Source organism: Heterodontus francisci, chromosome 9, assembly GCF_036365525.1.
Source record: "Heterodontus francisci isolate sHetFra1 chromosome 9, sHetFra1.hap1, whole genome shotgun sequence".
Lineage (NCBI taxonomy): Eukaryota > Metazoa > Chordata > Chondrichthyes > Heterodontiformes > Heterodontidae > Heterodontus > Heterodontus francisci.
Window position 1 is genome coordinate 110,971,018 of NC_090379.1, and position 18,402 is coordinate 110,989,419.

General features: G+C 43.8%; 1 protein-coding gene across 1 annotated transcript; it reads left to right on the forward strand.

The window, feature by feature from the left end:
* The first annotated feature begins 10,227 nt into the window (after positions 1-10,227).
* Positions 10,228-15,843, forward strand: LOC137373394 (EEF1A lysine methyltransferase 3-like). Its single transcript, XM_068038210.1, has 3 exons — positions 10,228-10,398; positions 13,680-13,791; positions 15,431-15,843. Exons 1-3 carry the CDS (start codon positions 10,228-10,230, stop codon positions 15,841-15,843), a joined length of 696 nt encoding a protein of 231 aa, XP_067894311.1.
* Positions 15,844-18,402: the final 2,559 nt, after the last annotated feature.

The window sequence follows — 18,402 nt, forward strand, 5'->3', positions numbered from 1 at the left end:
CATTAAAGTCCTGCTCAGGGATGCAATTGGAACCCAACCCGAGCCCGACAGAACCACATCCAATACGAACCTGACCCGGCCCAAGTCCTTTGACTTTTTCCCGTGCCCGACCCAACCTGACCCGACTGGTCCACCAGAATGAGGTTAATTATATCAAGGAGGTTATGCTCTACCCTGGATGGAATCGCTCACAGCAGACTAGTGTGGAGTCTGGATGCACGTTTCCCGCCTTGACGTCCTGGCTGTTCAAATTTTGAAGCTTTTCTCTCCCTGACCAAAAGGCAAGACTGTGTCCAACCCAGCCGGCCCCGACCCGAGACCGAAAGCCGGACCTGGAAGAGAGACCTGATCGGACCCGAATCCAACACATGTCATCGGGTCTGGTCGGGTTCGGGTCGGGTAGTCGTGCTCTAATTCCCATGCATCTGCTGTTCTTGTCCTTCTGGGTAGTAGAGGTCGTGGGTTTAGAAGGTGCTGTCAGAGGAACCTTGGTGAATTGATGCATTGCATCTGGTAGATGGGGGTACTCACTGCTGACACTGTGTGTTATGGTGGAGAGAGTGAATGTTGAAGGTGCTGGATGGGACGCCAATCAAGCGGGCTACTTTTTCCTGGATGACGTCAAGCATCTTGAATGTTGTTGGAGCTGCATTCAACAGGCAAGTGGATAGTATTCCATCAAAGACCTGCGTTGAGTCCAACCGGTGGAGAGTTTTCCTCCTGATTCCCATTGAGTCCAGTTTTGCTAGGGATCCTTGATGCCAAACCCGGTCCAATGCAGCTTTCATGTCAAGAGCAGTCACTGTCACAACACCTCTCCTGCTCAGCTCTTTTGTCTATGTTTGGACCAAAGCTGCAATGAGATCAGCTGACGAGGCACTCTTGATAATGTGCATTGAAATCCCCCACGAGGGCACATTGTTCGCCCTTGCCAACCTCCGTGCTTCTTTCAGGTGTGTTCAACATGGAGGAGTGCTGATTCACCAGCTGAAAGGTAGGTGGTAATCAGCATAAGGTTTCCTTGCCCATGTTCGACCTGATGGTATGAGACCTGATGGGGTCTGGACTCAATGTTGAGGACTTCCAGGGCAACGTCCTCCCGACTTTATACTACTGGGCCGCCACCTCTGGAGTGTCTTTCCTGTTAGTGAGACAAGGATGATGATGGTGGTGTCTGGGACATTGTCGGTAAGGTATGATTCCGTGTGTATGATTATGTCAGGCTGTTCCCTAACTAGTCTATGGGACAGCTCTCCGAATGTTGGTGCAAGCTCCCAGATGTTCATAAGGAGGACTTTGCAAGGTCGAGAGGGCAGGGTGTTAATTTTTATTATTATTCGTTCATGGGATGTGGGCGTCGCTGGCTCGGCCAGCATTTATTGCCCATCACAAACTGCCCTTTAGAAGGTGGTCTGTCTTCTTGAACTGCTGCAATCCTTGGGGTATAAGTCGACCAACAGTGCTGTTAGGAAGGGTGTTCCAGGATTTTGGCTCAGCGACAATGGAGGAATAGCGATATAGTTCCAAATCACGATTTGTGTTTGGTGTGGAGGGGAAATTGCAAGTGGTGGTGGCCCCATGCATCTGCTGCTCTTGTCCTTCTAGGTGATAGAAGACGCAGGTTTGGAAGGTGCTGTCGCAGGAGCCTTGTTGAGTTGCTATAGTGCATCTTGTAGATGGTGCACACTGATATGCCACTGTGCATTACTGGTGGAGGGTGTGAATGTTGAATGTCAATGGAGTGCCAATCAAGTGGGCTGCTTTGTCCTGGATGGTGCGAGCTTCTTGAGGGTTGTTACAGGCTAGTGGAGAGTATTCCATCACATTCCTTACTTGTGGCTAGTAAATGGTGGACAGACAGTGGAGGGTCAAGAGGTGAGTTACTCGCTGCAGAATTCCCAGTCTCTGACCTGCTCTTGTCGTCACAGTATTTATGTGATTGGTCCAGTTCAGTTTTTGGTCAATGGTAACCCCCAGGATGTTGATAGTGGCGGATTCAGCGATGGTAATGCCATTGAACATCAAAGGGAGATGTTTAGATTCTCTGTTGTTGGGGATGGTCATTACCTGACACTTGGGTAGCGTGAATATAACTTGCTACTTATCAGCCCAAGCCTGGATATTGTCCAGGTCGTGTTGCATATGGTCATGGACTGCTTCAGTATGTGAGGTGTTGCGAGTGCTGCTGAACATTGTGCAATCATCAGTGAACCTCCCTACTTCCGACCAGATGAAGGAACTGAAGATGATTGGGCCCAGGAACAACTATCCTGAGGTACGCCTGCACTGATGTTCTGGGACTGAGATGATTGACCTCCAGCAACCACAACTATCTTCATTGGTGCTAGGTATGACTCCAACCAGTGGAAGGTTTCGCCCCAATTCCCATTGACTACCATTTTGCTAGGGCTTCTTGGTGCCTTACTCAGTCAAGTGCAGCCTTGAGGTCAAGGTCAGTCACTCTCACCTCACCGCTGGAGTTCAGCTCTTTTGTCCATGTTTGGATCAAGCCAGCAATGAGATCAGGAGCTGATTGGCCCTGGCAGAACCCAAAGTGACCGTCGCTGAGCAGGTTTTGCTGTACAAATGCCGCTTGATAGCTCATCCGCTGACCCCTTTCATCATTTTGCTGATGATCAAGAGTAGACTCTTGGATGTTACTTGGCCAGGTTGGATTTTTCCAGCTTTTTGTAGACCGGAAATACCTGGGCATTTTTCCACATTGCCAGGTAGAGGCCAGTGCTGTGGCTGTACTGGAATGAATGGCTCGGGGTACAGCTAGTTCTGGACCACAAGTCTTCAGTGCTATTGCCAGGATGTTGTCAGGGCCTTTGCCGTATCCAGTGCCTTCAGTCGTTTCTTGGTATCATATGGAATGAATCAGACTGGCTGACGACTGACATCTGTGATGCAGGCGACTTCAGTAGGAGCCCAAGATCCAATTAGTACTTCTGTCTGAAGACAGATGCAAATCATCAGCCTTTTCTTTTGCACTGATGTGCATCGTTTGAGGCTGGAGATATTTGTGGAGTCTCCTCCTCTTGTTAGCTGTTTAATTGTCCACCACCATTCATGACTGGATGTGGCAGGACTTCAGTGCTTCGATCAGATTGGTTTGCTGTGGGATCGCTTAACCCTATTTATCGCGTGCTGCTTCCATTGTTCGGCATGCAAGTAGTCTTATGATGTAGTTTCACCAGGCCGGCACCTCATTTTTTAGTTATGCCTGGTGCTGCTGCTGGCATGCCCTCCTGCATTCTTCATTGGCCAAAGTTGATTCCCTTGACGTGATGGTAAAGGTATAGTGGGGGCTACGCTGAGACATGAGGTTACAGATTGTCGTTGAATACAGTTCTGCTGCTGCTGACGGCCCACAGTGCTTCAAGGTTGCCCAGTTTTGATTTGCTAAATCTGTTCTGAATCTATACCATTTAGCACAGTGGTAGTGTCACACAACACAATGGTGTCCTGAATGTGAAGTCAAGACTTGGTCTCCACAAGGACTGTGCAGTGGTCACTCCTACCAATACTGGCATGGACAGATGCCTCTGTGACAGATAAATTGGTGAGGACGAGGTCAAGTAGGCTTTTCCCTCTTGTTGGTTCCCTCAACACCTGCCACAGACCCAGCCTAGCAATTATCCCCTTTAGGACTTGGCCAGCTCAATCAGTAGTGGTTCTCCCGCGTCACTCTTGGTGATGGACATTGAAATCCCGCAGCCAGAGTGCATTCTGTGCCGTTATTATTTCTGGTGCCCAGGTCGATGCTTGGTGGTCCGTCTGGTTTCATTCCTATTAGACGTTTCTCTAGCAGTTTGGTACAACTGAGTAGCTTGCTCAGCCATTTCAGAGGGCATTTAACAGTCAACCCCATTGTTGTGGGACTGGAGTCACATGTAAGTCAGAGCAGGTAAAGACGGAAGATTGTAACTTACTACTTATCACGCCAAGCCTGAATGTTGTCCAGGTCTTGTTGCAGGCTGGCATGGACTGCTTCAGTATTTGAGGAGTTTTGAATGGTACTGAATACGGTGTAATCATCAGCAAATATCCCCACTTCTGATCTTAAGTTGGAGGGAAGGTCATTGATGAAGCAGCTGACGATGGTTGAGTCTCGTACACTACCCTGAGGAGGTCCTGCAACAATGTCCTGCGGCTGAGATGATTGGCCTCCAACAAACACAACCACCTTCCTTTGTGCCAAATATGAATCCAACCAATGGAGAGCTTTCGCCATATGCCCGTTGTCTTCAATTTTTCTACATGGTCGAATGGAGCCTTGATGCCAAGGGCCATCACTCTCATCTCTCCTCTAGCATTTAGCTCTTTTGTCCATGCTTAGATCAAGGTTGTAATGAAGCCGGGAGCTGAGTGTCCTTCGCTGAACCCAAATTGAGCATCGGTGAGTTGGTTATTGCTGAGTCAGTGACACTTGATAGTACTATCAACGACACCTTCCATCACTTACCTGATTATTAAGGGTAGAATTATGGGGCGAGAATTGACCAGATTGGATTTGTCCTGCCTTTTGTGGACAGGACATAACTGGGCAAATTTATACATTGTCGGGAAGATGCCAGTGTTGTAGCTGAACTGGTTCAACTTGGTTCGGGTAATGGCTTGTTCTGGAGCACAGGTCTACAGTACTACATCTCGGATGTTGTCAGGGCCCATAGCCTTTGCAGTATTCAGTGCCTTCCAACGTTTCTTCATAACAGGTGAAGTGAATTGAATTGCCTCGCTTCTTTTATGGTGGGCAGTTGAGGAGGAGGCCAAGATGAATCACCCAGCACTTCTGGCTGAAGATGGTTGCAAATACTTCAGGCTTGACTTTTGCCCTGACATGCTGGGCTTCACCATCACAGATGATGGGCACCTTCCCGGAAACTCATCCTCTGGTTAGTTGTTTAATTGTACACCACCATCCATGACTGTATGTGACAGAACTGCAAAGCCGTGATCTGATCCTTTGGTTGTGGGATCACTTAACATGCTGCATCCTCTATTTAGCATGAATATAGTCCTTCATTGTAGGTTCAGCAGGTTGGCACTTAATTTTTAGATATGCCTGGTGATACATCTGGTATGTTCTCCTGCACCCCTTATTGAACCATGGTTGGTCCCCTGGCTAGATGGCAATGGTAGAGTGAGGGATTTGCTGCGCCATGATGTCACAGATTGTGGCTGAATACAATTCTACTGCTGAGGTTTGCCCACAGTGCCTCATGGATGCCCAGTTTTGAGCTGCTAGGTCTGTTCTGAGTTTATCCCATTTAGCATGGTGGTAGTGCCACACAACACAATGGAGGGTGTCCTCAGTGTAAAGATGGGACTTCATCTCCACAAGGACTGTGTGGTGGCCACTTCTATCAATACTGTAGTGGACACATGGATCTGCAACAGGTAGATTGGTGAGAACAAAGTCAAGTCAGTTTTTCCCTCGTATTCGTTCTTTCACTACCTGCTGCAGGCTCCGTATGGCACATATTTCCTTCAGGACTTGGCAAGTTCGGTCTTAGTGGTGTTATCGAGAGACGCTTGGTGATGGACATTGAAGTTCCCCCACCCAGAATACATTTTGAGCCCTTGCTACCCTCAGTACTTCTGCCAAATGGCGTTGAACATGGAGAAGCATTGATTCAACAGCTCGCTGAGGTGGGGGTGGGTGCGGGGGTGGGTGCGGGGGTGGGTAGTAGGTGATGCCTAGAAGAATATATCCTTGCCCGTGTTTGACCTGATGTTATGAAACTTCATGGGGTCCGGAGTCCATGTTGAGGACTGCCAGGACCACTCCTGCATGCCGTTATACCATTATGCCTCCACCTTTGATGGGCCTGTCTTACCGCTGGGACAGGTTATACCCAGGAATGGTGATGGAGGAGTCTGGGACATTGGTTGGAAGGTATAATTCGGTGAGTATGACTATGTCAGGCTCTTGCTTATCTAGTCTGTGGGACTTCTCCCCCAATTTTGGCAGAAGTCCCCAGGTAGTAGAGAGGAGTTATTTGCATGGTCAACTGGTCAGGGTGTGCCTTTGTTGTTTCCAGTACCTAGGTCACTGCCAGCTGCTCTTTTTTATCGTCTTTTTTTTTTCTTATTTGACATTGCTGTAGCATGTTAATATAACTGACTGGCTTGCTAGGTCATTTCAGGGCGCAACCATTAAGAGTCAACCACGTTGCTCTGGTTCTGGAATAACACGTAGGTCAGACCAGGTATAGAAGGCAGATTTTCTCCCCGAAAGACATTAGTGAGAGTTTCACCAAGAACATTATCACCAGCTACGAATGAAATACATAATGATTGGTTTATTCAATTCAGTCCATGGCAATTTCATTGGCCCGAGCAGCTTAACATTTCACATCATTGTTTTGAGAACCTGATGTGTTAGAAGGTATAAGTCACGGAAAGTTAACATGCAGGTGCAGTAAGCCCTAACCCCAACCCTAATGTATGTCCGCCTTCATTGCAAGGTACTTGGAGTATGAGTAACGATGTTTTGCTGCAATTTTGATCCTTATACCTAAGGAATAATATATCTCATTAGGGTTGCCACATTGGAGCTTCATTACATTGATTCCCAGGATGACGGGGCTGTCCTATAAGGCGAATTTGAGTTCAATGGGCCTTTGTTCTCTGGAGTTTAGAAGAACGGGAGAGGATCTCATTGAAATGTATAACATTCTCAGAGGTCTGGACAGCTTAGATACTGAGAGGCTGTTTGCCCAAACTGGGAAGTCTAAAACTAGGAGTCATAGTCTAAGGATAAGAGGTTGGTCGTTTAGGTCTGAGGATGAGGAGAAATTTCTTTACTCAGTGGTTTGTGACTCTTTGGAATTCCTTACGCAGGATGGCTGTGAATGCTTAGTGGTTGAGTCTATTCAAGACTGAGATCAATAGATTCTTGGGCACCAAGAGAATCAGGAGATGTTGGAATCGGGAGGGAACGTGCAGTTGATGCATTTGATCTTGCTGAATGACGGAGCAGCCTCCAGCAGATATATGGCCTACTCCTGATCTTGTTTCTTCTGTTTTCATGTTATCAATGGAGATGATACTAATCCCCCACGCAGTAATGAGGTAAATGAGCAATGTTCAGATTCATATTCCATCATCGGAGTGGTGAAGTGAGGAGTAGTTAGAAGATTGCACAGGCAAAGACCTTAGGCCAATAATGTATCCAAATGCAATCATTTGTTCAAGCACACAGAGTCCTTACTTTGTCCTGCTCTCACAGGAAGAAATGTATCACAATATTAACTTTAATTAAACGGTCTTTGCTCTGGTGTGTATAACGTTCCAATGTATTCAATGTCCTATTATTTACGTATACATCATTTTGGAGCATGATGAAAACGGCCATTTATTACCAACTGATCCCTTTGTCTCTCTTCCTCACTGCCACTGTCTACCTTGTGTTCTTGAATCTCAGACACTGTCAAATTATGATGTTAAATCGCATAGATTAGTCTAAACTCTAATCTACACCGTTCAGGCCATCTGAGCCATTGTTTCAGGATCCCAAATAATCCATTCGATCTACAACTATGCTCATAATTACTTGGGATGTGTGGAACAGGATTATCCACAGTTATCAACAATAAGCTTCCAATAGGTTCACCAAATGGTCCATCATACTAGCACCCAATTTAAATTTGAAGTCTGTAGGTCAGTCACCTTTAACTGTTATTGGTTACAGAAATTGCCCTATGTTCTTCAATGGGTCCAATTCACACTAGGAGGAAATGCTCCCCTCTGACCTGCTGGATATAAAGAATAGACAAGATTAGGGCTCATGGTATTGGTGGTAATATGGATGCAGGATTGGTAACGGACACAAAACAGAGAATAAACGCATAATTTTCGGAATGGCAGGGTGTACCTAATAGAAGACCGCAAAGCTCAGTGAGTTGGCCTCATTTCTTTTCCAAACTACATCAATGATTTAGATGAGGGGATCAGTATAATATATCCAATTTTACTCACCATACATAGTTAGGTGGGAAAATAAACTGTGAGGAGGGTGAAAAGAAGCTGCAAAAGGGATATAGTCCAGTCAAGTGATTGGGCACGATGATGGCAGATTGGTTATAATGAGGGAAGTAGAAATCATCCACTTTGGTATGAGGAATCGAAATGCAAAATTTTTTTAAAGGTCAGAGACGAGTAAATGTTGGTGTTCAGAGTGTTTGGGTGTCCTTGTACATAAAGCAGAAAAAGTTAGCATGCAGGGACAGGGAGCAATTATGAAGGCAAATAGTATGTTAGACTACATTGCAGTTGTATGGAAGTCTAGCTGCAATTGTATAGGGCTTCGACGAGACCATAACTGGAGCACTGTGTTCGGTTTCAATCTCCTTAAATAAGGAAAGATATAAATGCCTTAGAGAGGGTGCATTGGAGGTTTGGCTAGATTGATTCCTTGGATGCCATGGTTGTGCTATGACGTGAGATTGAACAGAATTAATATATTCTCTCTGGTTTACAAGAATGAGATCTGATCTGTTTGAAACTTATAACCTTCCCAGAGGGCTTGATAGATGCAGAGAAGTTGGTTTCTGTGGAAGAAGAGTCTAGAACTAGTAATCTCAGGATAAGGGTCTGCCATTTAGGATTGAGATGAGGAAAACTTCTTTACTCAAAAGGTCGTGGAGTTTTGGAATTCTGTGGCCCAGGGAGCTGTGGATGCTCTGTTGGTAAATATATTCAAGACTGAGATCGATTGGGAATCAGCGGATATGGTGATGGGGGAAAAGTTGGGTTGATGTAGAAGTTCAGCCATGGTCTGACTAAATGCTTGAGCATTACTATTTCTTACTTGTACCTTCTTAACTGACCTATGAGGTTCGCCGCCCCATCTTTCTTTGAAGAACGGTGCCTCCTGCTCATTAGGCCTGCCCCATTCACGGCCTGATAATTAAAGTTTATAGAAGATTAAGCAACCGTCTCCTTATCCCTGGTCTGAACATATTTATTATGTTAGCTTCAGCGAAGAAGCATCAATAGTTTGAGGGTGAAGCTCACATTAATGTTAATTTGGGTTTATTTATGTTTCAAATCGAGAAACCTCTTTAATTATGGTTTGCGCTCTTCTGCCACAAGTCGACTTATCGTCCTCCAATTAATCTGCTATCGAGGCATAAGCTATCGGGTGGAAATGTGGCCCTATTATTCAGAGAATAAACGAGAACAATTGTTTCCGGGAAGCAGTGGATGTCCTCAAACCCATTGAAAATGGAAGAGGGTTTCGCATTTGGAGACATTCCGACCAAGATCCGGTGAACCTTATGATACATTGAAGCAAAAGCCCGGGGGATTCCATTAGAGTGTTCCGGATCATAAAATTCAAGTTCAACGCCTATATGTTACATATAGTCACAGATTCCACAACATAAGAGCAGAGGTTAAAACTTGCCTGGGATAGGGTGAAGATATAGGTTAGATGTGATTACTTTAAGCAGAGAGTGGTGAGCGGATGGTATATGCTGCTAAGGGAGACAGTGGGTGTAGGAATTCAAGAGAAATGTACATAAGTGCCTGGATGAAATTTTAATACTTTGATACGAAAAGGATGGTGGGATATATCTGCTATAGACAAGGACCAACCAAATAGATGCGAATGGTCTTGTTGTGTCGCATCCATTGTTTTTGTATTTATATTCTTCTCTACGTTCTACTACCAAATCTCACGCTAAGATTCAAAGATGAGTTATACACTTTTCTAATTAGCTATAAATTGAGCATTCTGGACTATGAACTGAAGGTCGTGGGCTCAGGTTCAGGCAGAACCTGGGCACATAATCTGGATTAACACACCACTTCAGTACCGAGGGAATGTTCTGTTGTTGATTGCATTGCCTTTTTTGATCCTGGGACGTTAAAAAGAAGGGCTGGCTTTATAAGTGCAAAGCAAACAAGAGCTTTATTTTTTTAAAGTAGCAGCAGAGTTCTTCCGGCGTCTTCGGCAAAAGTAATTAACTTATCACTTAATTCATGACTGTAGGATATTGCGTGCATAAACTGACAGAATGTTTCATTGAGTAACAACAATAACTACGCATAATTGGTTATGACGAGTTCAGGGAGGTCCCAAGGACACGGTGGGGGCGGGGTGGGGGGGGGGCGCTATATAAATATAAGTGCCTACTTCAATCGGACGCTTTAAGAGAATCCCACTGCAGATCACAGAGGATCCTTTCGAAGTCTTCCAGAGGTGAATTAGAAAGGATGACCTCAGCTGCGTGTCAGGAGAATTCCAGCGACGATGCCACAAAGGAAAAGATTCACCCTTCGATCTATTACGCCAACAAGGACAATTTCGAGTTCTGCGGATACAATTTAAGGATCGCTAGAAATACTAGCGCTAATCTGGGTGTATCTGCATATGTCTGGGACGCTGTAAGTTCGCTGGATGAATCAAATAGAGGAAAAGACATCTGTCGCTATTTAGGAGTTAAAATGCAACCTCTTTATCTGTTCTGAATTGCAATGGGTTTGCAATCGTCCTCTATTTCTCTACTTCTCAGCGATTTAGCATATCTTGCCCACAGTCCGTCGTGTGGCTTCCTGCAACGTGAATTTCTCACACACGTTTGAAACTGAACAAAATACTTTTCACGGATACTTAGTCCTAAACCTTCTTCATAATAAGGTTTATGTCATCTGCCATTTAGCCTCCCCCCCTTCCGTTCTATCACAGTTCATCCTTCTTGTTCTACTTCTCCCCTCCCCCTCTCACTTGCTCAAAGTCTGTTACATTTCTAATTTTTGCCAGTTCTGATGAACAGTCGCAAACCTGAAACGAAGCGTGGCTGGATAAATGGTGCAGGAGGGAGGGATTTAGTTTCCTGGGACATCGGGACCGGTTCTGGGGAAGGCGGGACCTGTACAAGCGGGATGGGTTACACCTAGGCAGGGCAGGAACCGATGTCCTCGCAGGGGTGTTTACCGGTGCTGTTTGCTAGGATTTAAACTAGAACGGCAGGGGGATGGCTGCAAGGTGACCAAGGATGGGAACTGAACATCCAAGGGTATTCAGTGTTTAGGAAGGACAGGCAAAAAGGGAAAGGAGGTGCAGTAGCATTGTTAGTAAAAGAGGAAATCAATACAGTAGTGAGGTAGGATATTAGCTCAGAGAATTCTGATGTGGAATCTGTATGGGTGGAGCTAAGAAACACCAAGGGGCAGAAAACGTTGGTGATGGTTGTATATAGACCCCCAAACAGCAGTGGTGATGTAGAGGATGACATTAAACAGGAAATAAGAGACACATGCAATAACGGTGCAACTGTAATTATGGGTGATTTTAATCTACTTATAGATTGGGCAAAGCAAATTAGCAATAATACTGTAGAGGAGGAATTCCTGGAGTGCATACATGATGGTATTAGTAGGGAAATGGTGTGAGGGAAATTGATGGGATCGAAGGCCGATAAATCCCCTGGGCCTGATAATCTACATCCCAGAGTGCTTAAGGAAGTGGCCCTAGAACTACTAGATGCATTGCTGGTCATTTTTCAAAATTCTATAGACTCTGTAACAGTTCCAACGGATAGAAGGATAGCTAATGTAATCCCACTATTTAAAAAAGGAGGTAGAGAGAAAACAGGGAATTATAGACCAGTTTGCTTGACATCAGTAGTGGGGAAAATGCTAGAGTCCATTATAAAAGATGTAATAGAAGAGTACTTGAAAAACAATGACAGGATCGGACAAAGAAAACATGGATATACAAAAGGGAAATCAGGAAATTTGAGGAGGTAACTAGTAGAATAGATATGGGAGAACCAGTAGATGTAGTGTATTTGGACTTTCAGAAGGCTTTCGATAAAGTCCCACATCAGAGGTTAGCGTGCAAAATTAAAGCACATGGGATTGGGGGTAAGTTACTGACATGGATAGAGAACTGATTGGCAGGTAGGAGACAAAGAGTAGGAATAAACGGGTCTTTTTCCGAGTGGTGGGCAGTGACCAGTGGGGTACTGCAGGGATCAGTGTTAGGACCCCAGCTATTCACAATATATATTACTGATATAGATGAGGGAATTAAATATAATATATCCAAGTTTGCAGATGACACAAAGTTGGGTGGGAGTGTGAGATGTGCAGAGAAGCTCCAGTGTGATTTGGACAGATTGAGTGAGTGGGAAAATACATGGCAGAAGCAGTATAATGTGGATAAATGTGAGGTTATCCACTTTGGTGGCAAAAACAGAAAGGCAGATTATTATCTGAATGGCGATAGATTAGGAAAGGGGGAGGTGCACCAAGACCTGGGTGTCCTTGTGCACCGGTCACTGAAAGTAAGCATACAGGTGCATCAGGTAGTTAAGAAGGCAAATGGTATGTTGGCCTTCATAGAGAGAGTATTCGAGTACAGGCGCAAGCATGTCTTGCTGCAATTATACAAGGCCTAGGTGAGACCACGTCTGGAGTATTGTGTGCAGTTTTGGTCTCCTTATCTGAGGAGCGATGTTCTTAATATGGAGGGAATGCTGTGACGGTTCATTAGACTGATTCCTGGTATGGCAGGACTGACGTATGAAGAGAGGTTGGGTCGATTGCGCTTGTATTCGCTAAGTTTAGAAGAATGAGAGTGGACCTCATAGAAACCTACAAAATTCTAACAGGACTGGACAGACTAGATGCAAGAAGGATGTTCCCGATGGCAGGGGTGTCCAGGACCAGGGGTCACAGTCGAAGGATAAGGGGTAAGCCATTTAGGACTGAGATGAGGGGAGAATTCTTCACCCAGAGAGTGGTGAACCTGTGGAATTCTCTATCACTGAAAGCAGTTGAGGCCAAATCATTAAATATATTCAAGAAAGAGTTAGATATAGTTCGTAGGGCTAATGGGACCAAGGGATACCGCGAGAAAGCGGGAACAGGTTACTGAGTTTGGATAATCAGCCATAATGGTATTAAATGGCGGAGCATGCTCGAAGGGCCGAATGGCCTACTCCTGCTCCTATTTTTCTATGTTTCTGTTTTTCTATATTAAGTCTATTTCTCACTCCACAGACGCTGCCAAACCTGCTGAGTATTTCCGGCACTTCCTGTTCTCATTTGATTAACAACTCTTGAAGCGGATTATAACCTGCTTTCTCTGGTGTTGTTTGGGGTGTTTTATATTCCCACCGTCCCGTCCAATTTCCCCTTATGCTCCCGGAGTTGCTGATTTCTGCTGTCCCGCAATTGCCCTCTGCTGCCTTGCCCTAAATGGCCCTAATTTACACGCGCAAGGCCAGACGCGAAGCGTTTCCAAAATCCATGCATATTGTTGTTGTGTCCGGCCGTATCTTCACATTATCCTCACTTTAGGTCACGATCATTAGATAGCATTCGCGAGGGTAGCTAAAGCAGTATTAACTGAGGGAACTTAGAACCTTCCTGGTCTTTGAGACTCAGTACCGCAACAATATGCTGCACCGCACCATCGATGCAGCTATAGTTGCTGTGCTGAAAGTTGGCTCAGGGTTTCGGTTGGCAGAGGTGCCACAACCACATTTAATGAGAGTGCCCGGGTGAAAACGGTTCTCACCAACCTTCCTTTATCTTCGCAGGGAACTGTTAAGACCCATAGCCCACACTGGTTTGGCAGCAGGCATTGGAAGACAAATGTGAGGAATTATTTTCTGAATATGTTAACCTTAACATGCGCGTATGTTCAATATTTTCAGGGGATTGCTCTTTGCCGGTACTTTGAGAAGGAGAACATTAGTTTTACTGGCAAGAAAGTGATTGAGCTGGGATCAGGAACAGGAATTGTGGGAATTTTAGCAACACTATTAGGTGAGTGAAAGATGGAATTGTTACGATTTTTACCATTTTGTTGATGTCAGAAAGGAAAGAGGATAATGACGAGGCTTGTCCATATCGGGAAAGTAGTGCTGTCAGCCCACAAGTGATGAAAAATATGAGTAATTCCACCTACCACCACATCACCTACCCGTCCCCACCCCGCCCCACCTACTAACACATGGTTTGGGCGGAATTCCTTGCAAGTCGTTACTGTAAACTGCCATTCATTAAATAATAATTTCAAAGGGGATTTAAAGATCCCCTATCAGTTTCAAAGTGGCATTCTCATCACAGAAAATGAAAATAATCCACCCATTTCCTCCTATATATTAGACATTGGCTCCAGCTATGTGCTGAGGTTAGTGTATTTGAATCCTCGTAATTCCTGCCAATAACCAGTTCGACAGACGAAATTTGCATCTTCTATGAATGTAATGCATGTAAGTGGCAGTTGATGACCAGCATCGATATAGAATAGAAAATACGATCAAAATATCAGGGATATAATTTAATTACATCCTGGTTTCACGGAATCCAACGGGATGTTTCGTGAAATTGGGGATAAAAAACGTACTAAACCAGTGCAAGACTTCTAGACCTAATGCTAATGGTAATAAATTGTTTTAATACTCCCAACTGCATGATAATCATGCAATGACATATACATGGAATGCTAAATTCGGAAGACTTTTATTGGAAATGTCCGCGTCCGGTCAGATGAGCTCTAAATCAGGTGCCTTTCTAATTTATTTTATCTGCGTTCTTGATAACAATCATTCAATATATTCAGTTTATTTCAATCCCCAAATCCAAAGGCTCAACATTTGTTTTAACGAAATCATACTGCAAAAGCAATAATTCTAGTCAACTGAACTGGTAGATAATATAAAATAAATAGTAGGGGCGCAGAAACAGTGAGACCTACAGTTCACATAAGTAAATCTTTGAAGATGGCAGGACACGTTGAGAAGGCTGCTAGAAAAAGCATACTGGATGACTGGTTTTATAAAAAGAGGCATAGAGTGGTTGTAATTAGCTCTGCATATTATTAAAGCGCAACCTTGAATGTTTTCATACTGTTACTGTTGAACGAATCTGCTGAATAAATCACTTCAAAATTAAATAAATACTTAATTGTTACTGTAATGTACGATTTACTAGCCTGCGTCGCGTGACCAAAAAGGGCACTATCAGGAGGAACAGCATTTGGCTCAGTGGCAATGCCCCCTGTTCCACTGAAAAGGCACAACTTTCCAGTAGTCAATCATTTTGAAAGGGTTAGTGGAGCAGGTGAGATCGATTGTCTTCTCCAAGCCCTTTAAACCAAAGCAGATGTTCTTTTTTAATTGATTTAATTTTACTTTCCCTTGGTCTGTTCCGTATTTAGATTCCTTTCAGCATATTTGCCCCCTAACATTTGGGTCAGTTCCCGGTGGGGCGTATTGATCACAATGCTGTCTGTGAGTGACTCTTAAAGTCTGTAACTGTCTCAGACAATATTTGCTCCCAGACGTACCGTTTGTTTTGAAGACCGTTCCATTTTGCCTCTGTGATCACCAAATAGAATCAAACTATTGACAAGTGCAAACCTGTGAATGGAGATGGATAATTTTCCTCTTCTTCTTGTCAGGCGGAAATGTTACCTTGACAGATCAACCGAACATACTGCAGCAAATCGAATACAACGTCGCCACCAACATCCCCTCTGCCTGCAGACACCGCTTAAATGTTCGTCCCCTGACCTGGGGTGAAGACCACACTAAATTTCCGAATGAGTATGACTTCATCCTGGGTTCGGATCTTGTTTATAGCTCAGTTTCTTACTCTTCGCTAATAAGAACGTTGCATTATCTCGCCAACCAAGAGACCACAATTTATCTCTCTTCCGCTTTCCGGAAGGGAAATGGCTCCCTCTCTTTCCATGAGGTGCTTCTACCCGAATATTTTAACTGCCTGGTTGTTGACAGGTTAGCTGACAAGGATATTACTGTGTACAAAATGACCAGAATTGGTAGAGGTCCTGAGGATTGGTTCCTAACGTAAATACTGAAATCGGCTGCGCACTGACGCAGTCATTTCGATTCATGAGAGGGCCTCACTATCTTTGTTTGTTCTTTAAAAGTCAGAATCAAGGTTCTTTAAGGTTACGTTATTGCCCCATTCTACCATATAGCTCATAACCTTTCATGCGCCGGCACTCTTCTGGTTTCTCTGCCCTTTGCCTTCGCTGACAAACAAGAGAGTGTTCGCGAGCTCATTAAGTATGGGGATGCCAGAGGTGAACTACATCCTGTGCACACTTCATAATATTGTGATTGGCTCGCGGTACGAGTGGAAAACTTGACTAATCTTTCTCTCCCGAGTCAAGCGACATTGAGACCAAGTGTTAACATGTTAGCCGACAACGATATTCTTGCGTACAAAATTACCAGAATTGGTAGCTTCTATTACTGCTAAGGCTGAACTAAGCTGGCTGGCCACAAACCAGGGAAATAACCTAGCCTCCCTATTCTATCTGGCGTATGACTATAGTCGGTCATTATCTATTAAAGGAGTAACTTACAATAGTAATAGCAATACGACGACTACTACATTTAGTAATTATTATTGTTATTATTGATACTAAATTATTATTTAGGCCGTGACTTTGAGACGTCCATATGAATGATGATGGAATGACACCCAAGTTCTAAACAGTAAAGTTAAAGGCAATGTTTAATAACCAGCTGATGTGTCTTCACCTGTCACAAACTGTCAGGCTGAGTACCCACTAAATGAGCTCCCTTCATTATTTCAAGCCTATTAGTATATGTCGAACGTATCGACATAATATTGATAATATAGCGCAAGTAGGTATTTGAAATGCACTTCAGTGATCAGTAACATAGCATAAACAGGTAAACGCGGGTTTTCGTCTTTTCCTCTCATGACGAAGTAATGTCAGCACTTAAATCTTTGAGATAGTTTTACTAACATTTACATGTTACCTGCTTGCATTAAGTACAGATATGAAAATCTTTGCAGGGAGGACATTAGCCGGATATCTAGATTTAATGGATACATACGCACTGCTTTAGTTGGAAACACCAACCTAGTGAAGAATTAATTGTTCCGTGTGTGCACTTTAATTTTTTAGCAAATTGCTCTTTAAGATGGGCAAATTTGTTGATAGATGTAATTTGTCTGTAATAATATAACTACATAATCGCTGTGCAGAACTTGATTACAGTCGCAGTAGAGGCAAGCGCGTCAGCCAACACAAAGTGTTCGCCGCAGAGCTGTGAACTAATGAAGAACAGAAGACAAGTCAGCAACATCATATTTCAATAGTGAAGTACCCGTAATTATTGGTGTACGTGTAGCCTAATCAACCAGCTTTCACTGGCTTCTACAAATGACATCCGAGTTATACAATTAATGCTCCAGCTATTTAGATATAGACTGCAAAAACGAATTTTGCCGAGTCAGTACTTATATGAGGTTGAATGCAACGAACACTACTCTTGTATGTACTGTTGCAAAATGTTTAATACATTCAGCTCTCCTATCTGATGCAGTGTTGTCTTAATGTTGAAATGAACCTGGACCTCGTTGAGCCCAATTAATACTGCGTCATTGGTGATTCTGTTTCTGAGGATTCCATTGACGAATTAATGACCGGATTGAATCGAATAAAGACAGTGTATGTAACAGAGTAAATTGCTTTTTGTCGAGTGCGTGTTATTTTTAAAGTAAGCAAATAGATAATAACTAAATCCTGAATAATGAATATTGCAACGCTGCAGTTAGTTCACATGGGTACATGAGAAGCTCCTGGTTCTTTTTATTTTCTTTTTCGGCTTATGTAGGATTATCCTGGAGCCGAATGAGGGATCAGAAATCACGGAGAAATACAAAACCTGAATTTCTGCCTCGAAACAAATATCAACACCAATCGAGAAAAGAAAAGTGAATGATTATCATTCTTGCTCCCTGCTGTGGGGAAAACCGTAGAATCATATAATCTTGGAACACGGAAGGAGTTCATTCGGACCATCTTTTTCCGTTCTTTACTGTGTCCAATGTGGTCGCACAACCCAATTTCTTTTCTTGTCGCTTTGCAAATTAGACCTCTTCAAGTAAATGTCGAATTGACCGTTGAAAAATCTCAAGGAATGCGCTTATACCACGCTTGAAGGCAGTGCATTCCAGTTATTAACAAATCTCTGTCTGATGAAATGTATCCTCATTTACGCCATATTCTTTTTCCAACTATTTAAAATTTGCCAGCAGTGGTTAGCGGCATACGTGCCAGAGGAAACACTTTCCGCCTACTTGCTCTATCACAACCCCTCATGGTTTTGGTATTCAATGTTCCTACTTACAAAGCCAAGTATACCATACACTTTCTTAACCATATCAAATTGGCCTGCCAGCTTCAAAGATTTGTGAATATGCACTCAAGATTTCTCTGCTGCTGTACCCCCTCAAAATTGTACCATTTACATTATACTGTCTCGCTATGTGTTCCCCATAAAGGGCTTCACACTTATTCGCATTAAGTTCTATCTGCCAATTAACTGCCTAATTCAATGGTCTGTATATGCCCTCCTGAAGTTTGCT